General features: G+C 51.1%; 1 protein-coding gene across 1 annotated transcript; it reads right to left on the bottom strand.

Annotated features, from left to right (window-relative positions):
- Positions 1-13,313: 13,313 nt before the first annotated feature.
- On the bottom strand, positions 13,314-13,694 carry TMEM238L (transmembrane protein 238 like). The gene has a single exon (XM_075014238.1). The coding sequence runs from the start codon at positions 13,692-13,694 to the stop codon at positions 13,314-13,316; it is 381 nt and encodes a 126-aa protein (XP_074870339.1).
- Between the last annotated feature and the right edge of the window lie 6,096 nt (positions 13,695-19,790).

The following is a 19,790-nucleotide window of genomic DNA, read 5'->3' as shown; positions in this document are numbered from 1 at the left end:
CTGACTGAAGTCCCTGGGAACTAGAACAAAGCTGCCCTGGCTCAGCAGTGTTGCTTCTTTGTGGTTAGAAACAGGGCATCTTGGTGAGAACTGAGCTGTCCTTATGCTGAGAGAGTACCAGGGATATCAAGGAGCTCTTCAGACTTGCTCTCAACTGGAGCCCGTTGTTAACACACACAGTCACTGGTCCCCGCTAGCCAGCAAACAGCTTCCCTAGGTTGCTTGGCACTGCGTCAGCTGACGATCTGCTAGTTACCAACGGGAGTAGCAGGCTGGTTGCTTCAGTCACATGATGTTCTTTCTGCTGTGTGATGAAATCTTTTTATGTAGGTACATAAAGAATGACTACGAGGAAGAGATTCTCTAGTTCAGAGTGAGAGAAATGTGGGACTAGAAGGGACCTTGAGAGGTCATCCAGTCCAGCCCCCTGCACTGAGGCAGGACCCAGTCAAACTAGGCCATCCCTGACAGGCGATTGTCCATCCTGCTTTTAAAACCTTTCAATGGCAGCGATTCCACAACCCTCCCTACATCACATGATCCAGAGCTTAACTCCCTTAGAGTTCAGAGGGTTTTCTTAATACCCAGCCTAAAGATCTCCCTCGCTGTAATCTAAGCCAATTCCTTCTTCTACCCTCCAAGGACATGAGGAACAAGTGCTCACCCTCCTCTACGTAACAACCTTGCACATATTTGAAGACTGGTACCAAGACTACCATAGTCTTCTCTTTCCTATTCTAAACAGGGCCAGTTTTTCCAACCTTTCCTCATAGGGCAGGTTTTCCAAATGTCTTACCTCTCCTCTGAACTCAGCACCTTGTCTACATCTTTCTTGTGATTCGCTATAATCTCACCTGACCTCCCTCACTGCATGAGTTCTCAGGGGCTCACTAATGGTTCAGAGATTGCTTTGGGCAGTTTCTGAAGAACTCTAGGGTTAACTTCATCAGACCCTGCAGACTCACGTACATCTACCTTTTTAAAATATTCAGGAACTTGTTCTTTCCCTAGGTTGGCTGGCATTGCTTCCCCCTTGTTAATATTAATGGTATAAAGTATCTGCTCACAATTAAATTTTTAAGTGAAGACTAAAGCAAAAAAAGGCATTAAACACATCAGCCTTCTCTGTGCCATCCATTATGTGCTCTGCTGGCCCATTAAGGAACGGAGGAACAAGTTTCCATCAGGCATGAGAACCCTGTGGGGATAAGTACAGGCAACAGCTATTTCCCAGCCACAGCAGAACTCTTCCTGCTGTGTTTACAAACTGCTGCGCTGAAGGCAATGAATGATCTCACCCACTGCCTTTCTGGCACGTGAGGCTTTTGTGGAAATATTGACCTGCATGACACATGGAGACCATCTAGCACAATATGCGCTCCCAGGCGCTGGGCAAGACAAAGCACAATGCAGCCTCCAGGCCTCCGTGGGTACTCAGGACTGTTCCAGCTGTAGCCCTTGGCCACTTTGCTCCAGACGTGTTCGGGGTGGGGGGGATCGGGGTGTGATCTGCTCGAATGTTTTCAGTCTGAAGGCCCTGTGCAGGCCGGTCACCTGAGGCAGAATTGAGATACCGTGAAGCAGCACAGTCTTGTCTGTGCATGAGGTTGCCAGGGCAAGGCCTGTACTGTTACACGCCTTCCTTTGCTCCACTGTCAATCAAAGAGAATAATAAATAATACTAAACATACATTTAATTATTAAAGATGGGTTCTCAGTACAACACCAATGGCCAATTCAGAGCTTTATTTCAAGACTCCCGAACTAACGAGGAATGCATCTGTGTCATCAAGAGTATTGGTCTAAACACATTTCGCCTTCTTAGTTGTTAAATGGTTTAAATTGATTTTGCCCTGGAAAAGAGAAGGGAAATGGAGGTTTCCAGACCTTCACTCTCGCCCACCAATTAAGGAATTCCAGTTGAGCTAGCAGCTGCATTTTGCTGTGGAAAAAAACTATCAAAAGATTTAATTGTAGTTGTGGTGCAGCTGCCCTCACACTAGTTCTGAATGAATCTGGATTGTCTTTTGAACAGAGAAGGATCGTTTTTAATTTTGTGCCCCACACCACTTCCATATTTGTTTCTGCATTGCCTCTCCTTTCAGGATGTGTACTGAGTGTTGGGGGGCGGGGGGCCTTCAACCTAACCCAACTGTCAAGCTAAGATGTCTTTAGATGGAGAGCGGGAATGCCTAGATTAGACGAGAACCTGATGACGCACGTCCATGTCCATCCTCTTCACACACCCACGTTACCTAGGACTATAGTTTCTCAATTCTGATTGGACAACCGCATCATGTGACCATTTATTACCCAGCACCTCAGTCTATGAGTTACTCCCATACACATGCTCAGATGAATCGTGTTTCCCAAAACCAAAATGGCCGACACAGCACACAGGAATGAGGCTGGATGAGGGCTGAAGAAACCCCAGAGACGGGAGTAATGAGGGCCCTGGACCACAGAGCTCAGTGCCAGTGCAGATTTTAGTTTTCTTGGTGGCTGGAGCAGGTGGGAGCCTTGGTCTTGGTTCAGCCCATGGCTGAGGTGGGCTGGAGTCACAATGCTTGGATCCAGACCAGACCGTCCCTGAATACAAAGGTGTACCTGGGGTCCTGGAGAGGGTGCTGCTCTTCAGATGGGGAGATGAGGTGATGTGCCTCCACAGTTGGAGCACAATGGGGGGGCCCCAGGCACGAGTCAGGAAACCCGGCTCTATTTGCAGAGGCCCAAAATGCAAGGGATTCCCGCAGAGGCCGCTGGGACATCCCTGGAGAAAGAGGCAGTTACCCCCTTGGAGGGAGAAGTTGCCCCACCTAAGCAGTTCGGATGAAGTGTCTTAAGATGCAGAGGTATCAGCCGCAGCTCCACAAAGGGGGGGCAGATGCCCCTGTCTCCCAAGGGCAGCAGCACTGGCCCATGGTTGAGAGTGCTCAACCCGTCCACCAGCTTTTACTGGCACACTGAAAGGGAGCCATGGAGATGCCTTTTGTGGAAGGGGCACTCCTAGACACAACTCATGCCTCAGCATGATTCATCACCTTCGTGTCATGCATGGCACAAAAGCTTGGGGAGGACAACGCCCCATGTTGCTCCCGGCCTTGATCCAGGAAACATGCTTCTTGGGTCCTCGCTGGCAAGGTAACGGCACAGCGAAAGGTTCAGAAGTCCCCTCTCTCAGTGTCTCCACACACCCAGGCCACCAACGAGAAAGCTCAAGCAGGGATGATTCTTCATCTTGGTACAAGTGGAACAATGAACATGGAGAAGGAAGGGGCAAGGGCTTAACACATCTGTCCTCTTTCCCTTTCTAAGACAAACATTTGCCAAGTTGCGTCCCTCTCGGTATGATGCTGCCTGGACAAGAGAATATGTTTTTGGCAGTTCTTGGAGGAATAGAGGTGAACAACACAGGGCAAATACTTTCTGGAGTTCAACTTCCCCTCCCACAAGGTATCTCAGAACCTGTTCACACGGCCAGTCAGTGCGATTAGACAGACGCAGACCCAGCATATGTGATGGAAGAATCTTCCCTTCCTTTCAAAATTTCACCTACCCTGGTCCTTCTTGGCTAAGACCCATTGTGGCTTGCACTGCAGATGGGGCAGACACCAGGGCGGGTTGAATGGACCCACAGCAAGGGGGCCAGGACAGATAATTGTAGCAGTGGGTGAGTTTGAAATGGGCAAGAACTTGTGCCCAGTGGATTGGCAGCAGTTCCTTTGTGTTACAATTGCTGCCACAGACAAAACTCCAGGATCCACCACAAATGGTGGAGACCCAAGTATTGTGCAGTTGCTTGAGAAGCAGAACATTCCACCAGTAGCTTTTAGTGAACCCAATGATGCAAGCCTGGGGTTGGATTTTGGGAATCCAGCGTACTATAATGCACGGAGAAGGTGTCCGCCTTAGGGTTACTATGGGAGGGAAGCTTTCACTCAGGAGCATTTGAGACACATGGAGCTAGTCCAAGCAAAGACAAGGGGAGCAGTCTGTAGACAGTGGTACCAACCAAATACTAAGGTCTGAATACAATTGCTTATGTGCTTGGAAATGAAGCCTGAGGGTTCCAGATCTCCACTCTACACCACTCAAGGACTGAACCTGTGCAACCAGCTGCTCTGTTAAAATAAATAAATGAAACAGAGGCAAGCACTCTGCCTGCATCTCTCTCTGGGTCTGCCCCTCTTGGAAAGGAGATAGTAGCAGAAGACACTGTCGGTCCCAGCTGGCCTGGAACAGGTTTGCAGAAAAATGCGGCAAGACGGAACCAGTTTTTAAAGGACACACTGAATGCCCCTTCCCTGGGTTACATATTAGTCAGGCAGAGCAAGAACGAAAGCTGCATGGCAAACTCCTCTACAGGGATGAGCCCGTAAATATTTACTTAGCTGCAGTCTTTCATGTAGTTCAGACAGGAGACCCAGAGCTGCTTTTCTTGCTGGCAGGTGTCTCTCCAGACAGCACCCCAAGGAGCCAGCATTCTGTGATTGTTTGACAGGCAGGGTTTAGTCTGCACCCTGCACCCCCCAGCTCCAGTGGCCAGACACGAAGAATGTCAGATCACGGCTCAGAGAGGGAGGCAGAGGACAACTTGCTGAAAGTGAGGTGGCTAGTGGTGAGCCAATTGGACAGGGGCAGGAGACCTAGGGGCTGTTCCTGGCTCATCCACTGGCCTGCTAGGTGACCTGGTGCTGTCACATTGCCACCCCGTGCCTCACTTTCCCCAGCTGTAAAACAGGGACAATAGCCCGGCCCTCCTCTGCACAGTGCTTTCAGACCGAGCGTTCTGTATGCAAGAGCTAAGTACGGCTATTGCTCTTCCATCTCCAGTGCGCGTCAGCCGGTCCCGCGGAATTGGCACCTCAGCTGGCTGGCTCCAGCGGGGCGACAGCAATGAACACAGGGCTTCCTAGAGGCAGTGGCATGAGGGTGGCTCCCCAAAGCCTCTTCAGTGGGATTTAGGGGCCTCCCTTCCCAGAGGCTCCTTTGACCCTCCCAGTGGTGGGGCATTTACTGGCTCTTCCCCTCACACATGACTTGGGGGCGAGAGGGGTGAGAGGGTTTGGCCCTTGTGGCTCGAGACTGCTTTGCAGGCTCTTCCTCTGCACAGCGTTGCTGCCGGGTTTAGCTGGAAGCCCTGGAACCCAGCCCTTTGCGCCATTTCAGGAGGACAGTGGTGGTGGTGACAGGGAGCCCGTCGCTGTGCGTACTGGGATGCAGCTTGCTCATCCTCCCATCCCCGTCTATTAGGGAGCGAGGGGAAGTACACAGCTTGCACAAATGCCTTGTCTGCCCTGCCCAGCTGTGCTGCCCTCCCTACCACGGGTCCCTCTGCAGTCTCTGGGCACTGCGACCTGGCAGTGGGGCATGTGGATGGGCACCCACAAGATAGTCAGGTGTTGCCCAGATGACTAGCAGGGTGCCCAAGCCACCCACTGGGGGCAGCCTGTGCGGCTACTGGTGGTGCACATTGGCACATGCCTCAGTGAACTTAACAAAATTTATTCTGCACTGGGATGGGAAAAGTTGGAAGGAACGTTGCTGGGGAGTTCCCAGTCCTGTGGCATCCACTCTGCACATGTTCTCCCTTCACGAAACTGACTTCCCATCACATATGGGCTCAAGTCCAAGATCTCGCTGCTCAGCTTCATGGCCCCTAAGCAGCAGGACCCCTTCTCAAGCAGGTCGCCCAGGAAACATGGCTCGGGATTGCAGTTGTCATCACCCCTTGTCCAGCACAAGCAATAGTCCACCTACAAGGGGCGGCAGCTTTGTGGAGGGGGCCAACACATTCTCAGGGGTTGGACCCAACCTGCAGGACTCACCGTTGCAGGAACTAACAACTACCTCACCTGGTGCTGCTCCCAGTATAAAGTGCTCTCCTGCAAACTGCCCAGCTAATAAAAACTTCCAGCATTTTACCAATACCCCGCATGGTCCCTCCCTTCCCCCTCCTGCTCCCAGGGAGAGGAAAAGGGGGAAGGAACATGCATCACAGATGTTGGCAGCATTACTTAAGGACTCTCTGGAAGGTGCTCTGAACCCATGGTTGTGGGCACAGACTAAGAACCTACAGAGATGAGATTATACTGGGCAGTGGGTAATGTAGGCAAGGGAAGATATTGCGTTCCCCAAACTGCCTACGCTCCCCAGCCACCCACGGACAGCTGGAGCCCTGGCGCCGCAGCCCCGCTGTCTGGGGAAGGCAGGGGTCATGGTGCGGCTGCCCGGGGAGGCCTGGGGCTGTCTGGCTGCCCAGGGAGGGCGGGGCCTGGGGCTGTGGCTGTGGATAGCTGGTCCTCTAGTCACTAGGTGCTGTGGCTGGCCAGGATGGCCATGCCACTCCCTGGGCTTCAGGGGTTAGGTACCCGGGGCAGTAAGCTGGGGTGAAGGCTGAGCTTGGCCCTGGTGAAGAAGATGCAGGGCCTCAGGAGGAAGGGGCAAGGCTGGGGCCTGCCTTCCCTAAGTCTTCACCCACTGTCCATGCCCTGCACCCTCTCCTGTGAGAACCCCACAGTAGGCCAGTGACATCTCTTTTGGGCTCCCCTCTGGCTGACTACTCTCAAGCCTGGGGATGGCATCTCTTCCCTTGGGGGAGGCGGTTTTACCCCCTCCATCAGAGTTCCTCTGTTACGCTCGACAAGTCATGGAAGCCCCATTCTTCACAGGAACTGGTGCTGCTTGTGTTTTGAGAGCCTAATCTGAGATGCGGGGCATCTGATTTTCTCAGCTGCAGTCAGTGGGAGCAGGGCTTTGACCACAGACAGGGCTATGAAGTGCTACAGGCTCTGCAAAGCCAGCCCCTCAGCATCTCAGACTGGGCCCCCACAAAGCAGTGCATGTGTCCTACCTTAATCCGCCTGTGCCCCATCTGTAAAACGGGGCACCCAGAGATTGCAATGGAGCTAAATTCCACAATGTTTTGATGCAGGCAGGGATGACAGTGGTTAGTGGGAGAGAACAGCCCATGAGAGAATTCCTAGTCCGACGGGCAGAGCAGTGTTTAGATGGTGTGCGGTGAAGAACATCTGGGCCACACACTGACTGGCAGCAGTTGATACCCTCTCTGCCAGGAACACACACAATAAATACTTTCTATTTTTTATTAGTTTTCCTTATCTGCCTAGCTGTCCATCTTTAGGGATAATCTGCATACACCCATCACTCTCATGCCACCAGTGCATGGGTCTCTTTCTTGCCAGCCAACTTTTGTTGCGAGCTGCAGTAGCTGAGAGATCGAAAGGCACCAGGGTTCCTCTGAATCACAGCTGCTGCCCGGAACGGCTGAGCAGATGATTGCTTGGCATACAGAGCTAGATTGCCATAACAGTTATTAATTGAGGCCGGCTGCATTGTCTCAGATTTTCCCGGGAGAGAGGGAAGAGCTGCTTTCACATTTAACAGATGAGATCTGAGATTACCCAGGGCTCATGTATTATTCCTTTGAGGGCGCATTCTGGCTTTCAACGCTCACAGCAGGAAATGGAAGTGACAGCCCTGCTTTGTTCTCAGCACACAGCCAACAACATCCTGCCCAGTTACAGCAGATTCCAGCCTAGCAAGGTAAGAAGCTACAAAGCCAGTTTGAGGCTATTCTTCACATCACATGGCTACCACATCATGCATGCTCCACAAGATGGTGCTTACAGGTGCCCAGTCTGGCTGGAGAGATGGGCCAGGCTGTGAAAAGGTCAACGCTAACAATCAGTTCTTGAGGACAAGTGAGGTCAGCAAACCCTTCTCTTGCTCCAGCTCTTCCTTCATCAGCCTCAGTGGGACTTTTGCCTTTTACTGAAACAGATTCAGGCACTGACTTACTAAGGGCTGGTCACAGAGAGCAGGGACCTCGTGGCAGGTCACCCTCACGCCCTGCAATCCCTAAGTCGCGCAGTTGTGGAGGCTGGCTGAGAAGTTCCCTCTCTAGGGCTCTCATGGAAACAAAATACAATAAAAACAAAATGCGGGGGGTGTACGTTGCAATCCCTCTGTATCAAGCCAACACCATCCCAGCTTCTGGCAAACAGAGAATAAGGACACTCTCCCAGCCCATCTTAGCTAGTAACCATCCATGGACCTCTCCTGTTTGAACTTTTTTGTTCTTATTGTTACCCTGTTATTGTTTGGGCCTTTGCACCATTCCCTGGCAATGAGTTCTACAGGTTGACTGCAAAGAAACAATTTTGTATGTTTTAAATCTGCTGCCTGTAAATTTCCTCAGGTGATCTTGTGTTATGGTAGTGAAGGAGTATATCACATTTTCTTATTTCAGTGTTGCCCAATTTTATTTGGCCACGGAACACTTTTCAACTCAAAAGAATTTCACAGAATCCCTAACAACAGTCTCATACATGGCTTAACCCCTCTCAGCCCCAAACCTGCCCCCCATCCCCAGGATTAGCCAGCTTCAGCCGCCAGCTGGCCCCCAGGACTAACCCACCTACACAAAGAGGCCCCCGGCCTAACCTGCCTGAACAAACTCTGCCCGACTTACTCCTCTCATTACCTTACCCAATAGGTGGATGAACCTACCTTAGCTACCACTGCTGCTCTGACTCTAGTCCTGGGGGCCCGATTTCATTGGCCGTCCTATGGCAACACAAATGGCCAGGCACAGCCAATGACAGGTGAGGACGACACAGGAGCCACAGAACCTATCCAGCTCCACTTCCGGATAGCCACTGGCTCCCCTTGCCCTTCCTCCATTGCGCGTGGGCTGGCTACTTTGCAGTTGAGGGGCTCTCTGCGGCTCCCTGCCCTGCCACCGCTGAAATAGTCTAGCTAAATTCAGTTGGTTTAAGGGCCAGATCCCTCCCACTGCCCTGCTGGACATTAAACCAATTAATTTTAGTCCCGCTATTCCAACGGCAGCGGGGCAGGGAGCCCCAGAGGAGTCAGCAGTGGCACCAACACCCAGCACCACAAGTGACTCTTCAGAGCTGCATGCGGCTTCGGAGCCACGGGATGCCAACCCCTGCTTGTTTTCTCATGGAAACCTCCCTTATACAATTTTCCCAGCCCATTCATGATTTTTAGACCTCTAACATAGCCTTCCACCTTTTAGCCCTGTCTTTTTCGAGGCGAAAAGGCCTCATCTCTTTAATCTCTCCTCACATAGAAGCTGTTCCTTACCCTTCGTTTCTCTTGCCCTTCTCTGTACCTTTTCCAAATCCAGTATATCTTATTTTAGATGGGGTGGCTAGAGCTGCATACTTAATAAGACAGAAAATATCATTGTCCTTGTATTATCTGTTCCTTTCCTAATGATTCCCAGTGTTACGTTAGCTTTTTAGATTGGTATTGATTTTTGAGCAGATGTTTTCAGGGTACTATCTACAATGAATCCAAAAATCTGTGAGTGATTCATAATAGCTAATTTAGACCCTATGGTAAGAGTTAGCATACTACAAACCTTGCCAAACTCTAGCTATGCAGCCCGACATTCCCCACAGCAGCCCCTTTGCCACAGCCTGGTTTTAACTGTCAGCCATTTCCAAGAACAAGCCTAGAGAGAAAAAAAATCCTTTGTTTGACTTGTCTCAAAGAGATTCTTGGAGCTGTATTGTTGATAAATTAGCACTCCCTTGATGTGGAGGAGGGATAACTTGGCTCAGATGTGCCTTTCCAAATCCACTACAACTCTATCTTCCTTTTGACAGTTCTAAGCTCTAGAAAATGATTTTTAAAAACTACATAAAAAAACCATCTCCATTAATGGAGTTACAAGGTGGGAGAGTCAGGCACTCAGAAGTTGAAGTGCCTGAGCATAGGTTCTCCCCGACTGTTAATTCGCACTTCTACGGACAGTCTAATTACATTCCCACACACCGTTTTCCATAAGACCCAGGCTCATTCCTTTCCACAAAGGATGAATCTAGGAATAAATATTTTGCATGACTCCAGTTCACAACATTTCAAGCTATCCATCATGTTCTCAATAAATATAATTTTAATATTTAAAAAGTCAAGTGTCCAGTGCTCTTCTATAAAGAGTTGCACATAAAATTAAACTGCAATACCTGTGAACATTCGGAAGACAGCATAGAACAGGAACTGTCTCAATACAGGTTTCATACATCCCACACAAGAGGCAAACATTGCCCACAGAGGATGCCAGACATACTGAGGTATATAAAAATGATATCGAAAATATAAATAAGCTTTAAGGCTCAGTGTGTGAAAATTCCTAATGAAGGTGCAATACTGAAGGCACGGCGCAGCTTCAAGAGACACTGCGTGAGCACATGTCCGAGGTCAGCGAGCACATCTGTGCAGATCTCAGTTTTAAAAGGCTGAAAAGTGCAACATTGGCAGCACAGTCTCTAGCAAAACGAACATCTTCCACTAGACATCGCTGGATGACTAGCCAGGAACGTAAGCTGAAGAAGATAATGGTGAGATCGGGTGAGGACACTATTCCCAGGTAGCCTAGAAAGCAAAAAACACAACTTTATTGGTTCCCATTCATTCACTCCCACAGTTCACATTAGTAACTCAGAGGGCTCTAGTGGAGCTGCACTACTTCGTCCAATACGGGAAGGTGCCAGGACAGATGGCAGGAGGAGGAGTCACTACTAGGAACAGCATCTGCTGTGACTCACCTGCTGAGAAGTGTTATTTCAGCCATTTTGTCCATGCTCTGTATCAGAGATAGGCCAGGTTGCTGGACAGAAGTGCTTGCACTTGAGGCAGAGTGTATGTGAAGCAGTTTTTTTTTTTTTTTTTACTCTGGCACCATCCAACCAGAACACCAAGAACATGCTATGGTGCAGAGTGAGTTCACGCTTGGTGAGTACATAGCCTCAAAGGCAGTTTAAAGCTGGGTAACAGCAGATCAGCACAAGTCTGCTCCCAGAGGTGGGAAAAGAACCCAAAAAGTTACTTGAGTAAAAAGTACAGCTTTTTGGGTGGGGAGGGAAGAGGAGTGTACGCCGGTACAAGTTACCGGTGTCCCTCTGGAAAACTACTTGAGAAGAAGTACACACACATCCCATCTAGTTTGTACACAAGTATCCAGATGTGAAAGCAGCTGCACTTTTACTCAAGTAGCTTTTTGGGCACCTTTTCCACTACTGTCTGCTCCATAGTGTATTCTTACCATGCAGAGGGTTTCATTGCAAGAATGAATAGCAGAGCTAGGCTGTGCCTACACTGAAGTCACTATGCCAGTAGAGCTGCAGCACTTTGGTGAGGACACTTGGCCAGTGACAGGGATTCTCCCATCACCAGAGGTGATCCATCTCTCCAAGAGCACATACATGCTGGTCACCAGAAGAAGCCTTTTGTTTAAGGCCTGTTGTCCACATGGGGACTTAGGTTGACTTAATTAAGCCGCCTGTGACTTATGGATTTTACACATCTGGCCAACATATTTAACCAGACCCAATTTTCTGTTGTAGACTGGGCCTAGAGGGACAGAAAAATTAATCTGGAAACCCGGCACTCTTGACATCAAGTGTTAGATGGGCAAAACAATCTCTCTTAAGGGTGTGCATCTTTCACACCTCTGAGAGGTAGTTAATGCCACCAGTGCTGCCACGATAGGCCAGCTGTTAGAAGAAAATTATTTCACCATAATGGACCTACACAACTGGTTTAAAGACTCTACAAATTCCAACCTTGTCTGCCCTGGAAGACTCCAGTGACAAGCAAATTAATGAGATTAAGGACACTGCAAGAATTGTTAGAAGGTTGATCAAGGGGATAGAATTATTTTACTCTACAGACTTCACAGTTTGTTAAATCCAGTGTGTTTAACCTGGTGATCAACTGAGTGCTCATGGAGTACCTGCTCTAATGCCTGGAGGTTCTTCCAGAAAAAGAGAGCTTTGACCAGAAGTCGGATTTCCAGCACTGGTAAAGATGGTAAACAAGTAGGGAAGAGATGTTGATGCAGTATTAGTGTTTATTAGATTTCCCTGGCCTGGGCAACACCCTCAAAATGCTAGTGAGAAATCAAACTGACCAGCAGGGCACACGCAATCAACTCAAGGGTAGAAGTATTGAGTTTTAGGTTTATGTCTGTGCTGTGCATCAGGGAGGTGGAGCTAGGCAAGGGTTCCTTAAAGAACCAGAATTCACTAATTACAGTTGCTCTGGGAACACCCAAACTTGCAGCCAAGTCTATTTAGAATGAAACCAGTTTGCAAAGTGGCTTTATAACAGTATGCAGATTTCTTCCCTCCCACTGAAGCCTGGGGATACAAACCCTTGGGGGGAACGGAAGGGGAAGTCCTGCAGCAGAGAAGCATCTCACAGCTGTATGTGAGACTAGTGTCTTTCCCATGACAACCAAAGCCAATGACCCAGCTGGAAGCTGGTCAGAGAAGTCCTCATTACGGCACAGGCTGACTGCTGAGGATTTGGGGAAGCAGCCACCTCTCTCTGGGGCAAGAGCCCACGAGAGCTGAAATGCACTCAGACAAGCCCCACGCAGAAGTTGTTCTGGGATACGGCTGGCTGTGAATGTGAAAGCAAAGAGCTCTTCCTGAAAAGTCCTGTGTTTAGCCACCCATGGGGAAACCCACTGAACACCTACTCATCTGGAAAATTGGTGACTGGCTCCTTCCTCCGAAAGCAACACAGCTAATTTGTTACAACCCAGCGTCTTCCCTTAAGGCACGATCTAAGGTAGGCGCTCACTGCCTGCCGGTTCTCTCCTAACAGGCACATAAAATGCCATGCTAATTGCTGCTTCTCCAAGGCTGCTGAGCCGTGGCATTTTCCCCATTGTTTCCAGCTTGGGTGAGCACTGCTGGTGCCAACCAGGGGCAGATTAAGAACAGGTGGGGCCCTGGGACACCACAGTCTCCACCCCCCCATGTATTAAACTATTAATGGAGCATCATTAGTCGTGCTCTAAAAGGGATTCATACTTGTCATCACTTACGCACAATCAAGGGAGGCTTGTTCGGAGCGAGTTTAACAGTGACCTGACATCGCTTTCGCTCCATTAGAGCACATTGGCTGACCGACATGCCGTTCTGGGGCCCCTTCTGCCCTTCGGTCCCCCCCCACTGGTGCCACCACCGCCCAGTGGTGAACCCGTCCGACGGGATTTACGCCAGGGCCCCAGTCCTCCCCATGCGCCTGACCGCCTCCCCCCGCAGGGCAGCAGCAGGAGGCCGGGCTGGACCGGCTGGGGGCTCTGGCTGAGGGCGCGGCCGTGGAAAAGGGGCTCGCCAGGGGAGCCGGGTCCCCTTCTGCCCCCGGGGCTCCTGCAGCCAGCCACCGCCGCGGCCAGGCTCCCCTCCGCGCCGCGCCGCGCCCCGCTCCAGGGCTCGCCGTTACCTGCCTCGCCGGCGCAGGGAGCCTCACACCAGGCGCTCGCCGGGCGCCCCCGGGCTGCCCGAGGCGCACAGGCGGCACAGCTCCAGCGGGCCGGGGGCCGGCGGGCGGCGCTGGGACAGGCGCTGCGAGAGCTTGCCGGCCAGGCGGAGCAGGCTGGGGCGCGGCCCGGGCGGGGGCAGCTCGGAGGCCGGCACCCCGCGCAGGTTCCCCACGTACCACAGCAGCCAGCAGAGCAGCGAGAGGAAGAGCAGCAGCGCGCCGGACAGCACCAGGCAGTCGCCGTAGGGCCGCCCGGCCCGGCTCGGCTGCGCCACCGCCCCCACCAGCGCCAGCGCCAGCCCGGCGGCGTCCAGGGCCAGCGCCCCTAGCAGGCAGAGCGCGCAGTGCCCGCAGCCCCGGGCCATGCCTATGCCAGCGCCACCTGCAGCGCCGCGCACCCGGGCGCCGCCTCCGCTACATCTAGCACAAGCCACGCCCACTCGGGAGCCGCGCCCAGCCGGTCTGTATAAAGGCCGGAGCAGGAGCAGGCGCAGGCCGGCCTAGAGCCGGGGGTGGGTTCGACGGCTGTGCGCGCGGCTGGCTGGCGGGAGGGTTAATTACAGGGTCCCGCGTGGGGCTGCGCTGCGGCCCTGAGCGTTGTACTCGCGGGTGGGCGGGCGAGAGCCGGCAGAGGGGATTTGTCCCCTTGTGCCCTTCCCTAAGGCTGCCTCTGAGACAGGCAGCATAGTGCTAAGTAGGGCTCTGGGCCTCAGTTTCCCCCCTTGCAAAACGCTGCCCAAGTCTTGGCCTTTGTACGTAGCCTTGAAAACTGGCGGTGAATTCACACCCTGGTAGAGGCAGTTAAGGTCACCTGAGCCTTGGTGGTGCTGCTGGGTCAAGGGGAGAGCCCTCTCCAGGGGGTGGATGTACAGCGATGGAAACCAAGTGCCTGTGGCTGCAGTGCTGAGGGATTGCAAGGGATGCCGTCCCCGTTGGGCTGTGATGCCAAGCTGCATTTCTTAGAACAAGCAGCTTCAACTCTTATCTCTTCAGTCACACACTTCCTGGGCTTTTCACCTTGCTCCTAGTTAGCTCAACCACATAGCTGCACAGACCGACCCCATGGTTGTGTCTGCGCTGCTTTTAGGGCCGAGGCTGTGTCAACACTGCCCTGTTGCTAAAAGTTGTCTTGTGTGAATGCTTCTTGTATTTTGCCAGGAAAAGTGCCCTCAAGGCCCCAGGAGCAGCTTTTCTGCTCTCCTGCTGATGAAGAAGCATTCACATTTGCACTTGCCACAGCAAAACTTTTGGCATTGGGGGTCTGAACAACAGAAGTTTTGTCGATGAATTGCAAGTGCAGACACAGCTTTTTATTGTCAAGCCCCAGGGTGAGGTCTATTAATGCACATCACTTCTTAAGGGCTGGGGGATCTAAACTAGGAGTATGCATTGTTGCTGTGGTGGGGAAAAGGACAAGCTGTATATAAGGCCACAGCCTGCCCAAAATGGGGGTAAGGGGAAAATGATGTCGGAGATAATGGGAGCTAATACTAAAAACTGTGCATAGGTCCTGAGACTCGGTGAGGCTCAGGAGTTTGCAATTCAGATTCATTTGGTGTCATATACAGACAGTAACTAACAGCATGATCAGCTAAGGGTACACGCTTTTTGTTGCCTAAAGGTATTCATAACAAAGTTGGCCAGCCACAGACCAGTGACCAAGATACAGCTGAACCCAGTGATTGCGGGGGAGCAAGCAGCTCAATGAATCACTTTCTTCTTGTCTAAAATGTGGCAGCATTTCTCAGGAACAGCCCCAATGCTGCGCTAATGCAAACTGTCCCACTTTGAGGCAGGCCTGCAGAATGCTCCCGCACTCATGAAGCTGGCAAACATCCACAAACAGTCTTACTTAATCCTCCCTGCCTGCTCCTGCTGTGTCTAACCAGTAAATCTCCAAGGCTGTGGGGAAGATAGAGCCCCAGCAAAGTGTAAATGCGCTGACAGGCTGTCTGGCACAGAGCTGGGTTGCAGGGGCTGTGAGGAGCAGCACTTGAGAACTTTATGAGTAATAGGTGCTCTTCAGAGCCCCCAGTGACCCAGAATGCTTTGTGTAGCCCCTGGGCAATTGCTAATTGCTCTGTTATCACTGATTAGCTACATGGTCACAGATAGCAGTTGCAAATCTCATCGAGTGATGGTATCTCTTGCCAGGGCAGAGCTGGGATCCAGTTCCTGCTCGATTCAATAGCATGGCTTCCTTTTCCTTGCCAGGGGTGATCCAGGCTCCCCGCCTCTCTTTGACTTCCATGGGATTTGGGGTGCTTGGTGTGTCTAAAAACCAAGAGCTAATCACCCAATGGCCTAAAAGGGAGCAGAAATTGCTCCCTGGCATGTGGCTGTAAACGTGGTTTGCTGTTGTAGCTAGGTTGGTCCCAGGATATTAGACAAGATGCATGAAGTAGTATCTTGTATTGCACCAGCATCTTGTCTCTCTCCCCAGAAGAATTTGGTCCAGTAAAAGACACTCCCTCACCCCCCCTTGTCTCTTTAAATTGAAGAGACAGGCACCATCTATTTGCAAATCACTGCAAATGTGTAATCTGAGGTGATGAGGAAAACAGACCACTGGAGCTGAGACATTCGAGATAAGGTGTTTGTCACTGGTTTTCAAGGTGTTTCCGATGTGAATTTGCCAGTGCTTTGGGCATGGTCAGTTTTTCCCAAGTTGAGTTCAATGATGCCTGTGTGAGGAGAGTCACTGGTGCATAAGCGTTGGCAGGATCTGGTCCTGATGTATTTGTATTGCAGAAGAACCAGAATCCCCGGTCACAGCCCAAGCTTCAATTGTGCTGTACACTGTACCAACAAAGAGCAAAGTGAGGGCCCTGCGTAAGGGGCCTGGGTTCCCCATCTTAGTGTGGATCTTCTGCTCAGTGATGTTCAGCCACAGCAAGTGGTGGTGGCTCAGGGGCAGAGCCAACAACTGCAGACTTACATTTGGAAAGAGGATACGCTGTACCCCTTGAAAGAGTGAGGTGCTGAAAGCCAGCCTCTTCCTCCGTCCACTCCCTGTCCATGAACTAAAGCCTGGAGCAGGGCCGTGTCTGTGGGAAACGGGGGGTACCTGAACAGGGCTTAAGGGGCAGAGGCTGGGATCACAGAAGGGTTGAGACAGGGACAGGAAAGCAGTTGGAATCCTGTGTGCAGGGACAGCAGCAGGGACCCTTGGGAAAATGAGGGGATGCCGCAGCCCCCACCCCCCATGCCTAGTTCTTAGGGCTCTGCCTCGACGGATACTGCTTGTCTGGTTCCACGCTGGGAAGGACAGTTTGGATTTTTACTGTGCGTTTCCTGATTTCATTCTGGAGGCAAAGGGCTGAAATGCTGGGGCAGGCCAAAACCAGGCTACACTGGAACTCTCAGGAGAGTGCCTGTTCCTGCTGTGGCAGCCTCCAGACAAGAGGCTGGAAACCAGATAAGCAACTGAGAAGCATCTGGACTTTTAGCTTTTTAGGCATGCTGAATCTCTGAACATTCCCTGCCCCCTGCCACAACTCCCCCGCTACCCAGACCAGGTTCAACCCGGATATCCGGCTGCTCCCTTGCAAGATGCTTCTGCTGCACAAAGATCATATCTGTAGGAGTGCTTTAAATGTTCTCAGCCAGGGAATTTGTAAGTAAACCATTCCCCCTTCTGCACTGGCTTCTGCTGAAACATGATATTCCCCCAGAGTCGGGAGATCCATCAGGAAAATCAAGACTACCTGCATTGCTGCAACACCTGGCTTCTGACAGAGGGGAATTTCTCAGCATTAGCTGGGGCCTGCCACCCTCCAGAGAGCACCCAGCATCTCAGGACTGCTGCAATGCCCTGGGACCTCCTGTTCTTTTGTGGCAACTCTTGCAGTGACATCATTTCTGCTCTGGGGCTACTGGGGTTGCAAAGACTGTTGCTGCTAATACGGGGCCTGGCCTGTGGCTACTATGCATGCTTTCTTGGTGCAGGAATAGCTGGGTACTTCACTACCAGAGAGCTGTTCCTTGCAGCAGTACCAGCAAAGCTGAGCCTTTACCACTGTGCTGAAGCTGCCCCCCACGAGTGAAACAAGGGATCCAGCTAAAGGCAGCCTTGCCACTAGGGCTGCATCTACAGTGGGTGCTTTGCTCGCCCAGCTGAGCTAGTCAGGGATCACGCCTCTCCATATCCCTGCCTGGCATGCTGGCAGATGTCTGTAACATAAATACAGCCTAGGACTGAAATAGAGATGGAGGTCCAATGTATCCTGAGTTACTGTGATTACTGACGGGACACATTTTAGAAGGGACATTAAATCTAGCATGAAAATCTGAGGAACTATCTTTTTCAGAGGGGTATACATGACATCATAGAATCACGGAAGATTGGGGTGGGAGAAACCTCAGGAGGTAACTAGTCTAAGCCCCTGCTCAAAGCAGGACTGACCCTCACTGAATCATCCCAACCAGAGCTTTGTCAAGCCTGGTACTCCACACCTCTAAGGATGCAGAAAAGGACTTGGAGATTACAATGGATCTGAGTCAACAGTGTGCCCTTGTAGCCAAGCAGGCTAATGGCATATTGGGGTGCATTAGGAGGAGCATTTCCAGCAGGTCTAGAGGAGTTACTATTCCCTTCCATTCGGCACTGGTGAGGCCACATCTAGAGTATTGCGTCCAGTTCTGGGGGCCCCAGCACAGAAAGGCTGTGGGCGCATTGGAGCGGGTCCAGCTGAGAGCAACAAAAATGATCAGGGGTCTGGAGGGATTTGGGCTTATTTAGTTTGCAGAAGGGAAGAGTGAGGAGCACTTTGATAGCAGCCTTCAACTTCCTGAAGGGGGCCTCTAAAGAGGATGGAGAGAAACACAGGGAATGCCAGAGGCCTGGGCTCCACTAGGAAAGTGAGTTGAAGTAACTGGCGCGGATGTGTGAGAAATCCACACCCTTGAGCAATTCATTTAAATCAACCTAACTCCTTGTATAGATGACACTATGTTGATGGGAAAATTCTCCCATCTACTTATATAGCGATGGAAGAACCCTCTTACCAGCAGAGGTAACACCTTCACTGGAGCATCACAGCAGAGCTGTTGCAGCGTTTGAAGTGTAGATGAACCTGGAGGGCTGCTGGCACTTGGCTTCTGATTTTTGTGAATGAGCGCTCTGGGTTTGCGATTTCTGTTCTCGGGGGAGGTGGTCAATATCTGGCAACATGGATCCCTCTAGAAGCGGACAGCAAGGGTGTCAAATCCTGTGAAATTACACCAGGCATGGCTTTGGCTCCCTGTGTGGTGACAAGTGAGATCCAGTTCACAGTAAGAGAGGACACACAAGCACAGACAGACATGCCACCTGCTTGTGGCCTTGCCTCTGCAGGTGGTGGGTGACAATGGACTCAGCCCTGTGGCCATGACCCACAGGCGTAAAGGCTGCCTGACCACATGCTGACTTTACTACTTTGGGTATAAAAGAGAACCTGAGTCTTCCTCAGAAGATGTGCAACAGCCGACAGAAGAGGTTTAAACCGGGGCAAGTTGCTCTCAGCAGGTTTGGCTGGGCCCCAACCTTTCACGTGCATGAGAGAGAGCTCCTCTTTGAGCTGCCGATGTGCAGTGGTAATGAGTTTTGTAACAAATTCCCTTCTTTTTATCGCACAAGGGAAGGAGGCAAATAGTATCTAACCTTGTTTTAGCAAGAGTAGGAGATAATCAGATCCGGTGTGTAACCTGATACCTTCTTAAAACAGAGCTTAAGCTCCAACCACGCTGATCTGGAAAGGGTTCACATATCTTCATTCCGGAGTTTGATGGACAGCATTAAACCCATCCTTTATCTGAAGGATAGGGGATTAGTAATGTAGGTGCAAAGGAGCATAAGAGTTGCCAGACTGCATCTGGTCCATTTAGCTTGGTATCCAACAGTATCATAGAATTGGTTGGAAAAGGTCTCAGGAGGTCATCAAGTCCAATCCCCTGATCAAAGCAGGACCACTTCAGAAGAAGGTGTAAGAACCCCTGAAGTAGCCGATGAGAGCATATCTGCTCTCCACATTAGAGGCCATCTTCTCTGACAACTAGCAATTGGCATAAGCCTTGAAGAATGATGAGTAAGCCCCACTCCAGAGCCTGGCAGCTGTAGCACAATGCCATCCCAGATCAGCTGGTCAGAGTCATCCTGTCGCTCCCAGGGAAGGTTGCTGTGAACTCCACCATCCCTAGAATGGACAGCCAACTGTGACCAGACATCATCATCAGTAACAAGGACCAGAAAAAATTATCATGGTGGATATTGATTTAGTTGGGGTTGATCCTTCTTTGAGCAGGGATTTGAACTCAATGGCCTCCTGACATTCCAATCTTCTGTGATATCAGCATGCCCTTGGAGAATGGGTCTCCAGTCTTCCATGACACTTGATCTTGAAATCTGGAGAAATAAGTCCCTGTAGCTAGCACCTTGAGAGCTAGGGGCTGTGAGGTTCAAACTCTTATGCTGATCATAGGAG

Source organism: Carettochelys insculpta, chromosome 20 (assembly GCF_033958435.1).
Source record: "Carettochelys insculpta isolate YL-2023 chromosome 20, ASM3395843v1, whole genome shotgun sequence".
In the NCBI taxonomy this organism is placed as follows: domain Eukaryota; kingdom Metazoa; phylum Chordata; order Testudines; family Carettochelyidae; genus Carettochelys; species Carettochelys insculpta.
Note: the sequence above shows the minus strand (reverse complement) of the source record. Positions and strands in the feature narration are given on the sequence as shown.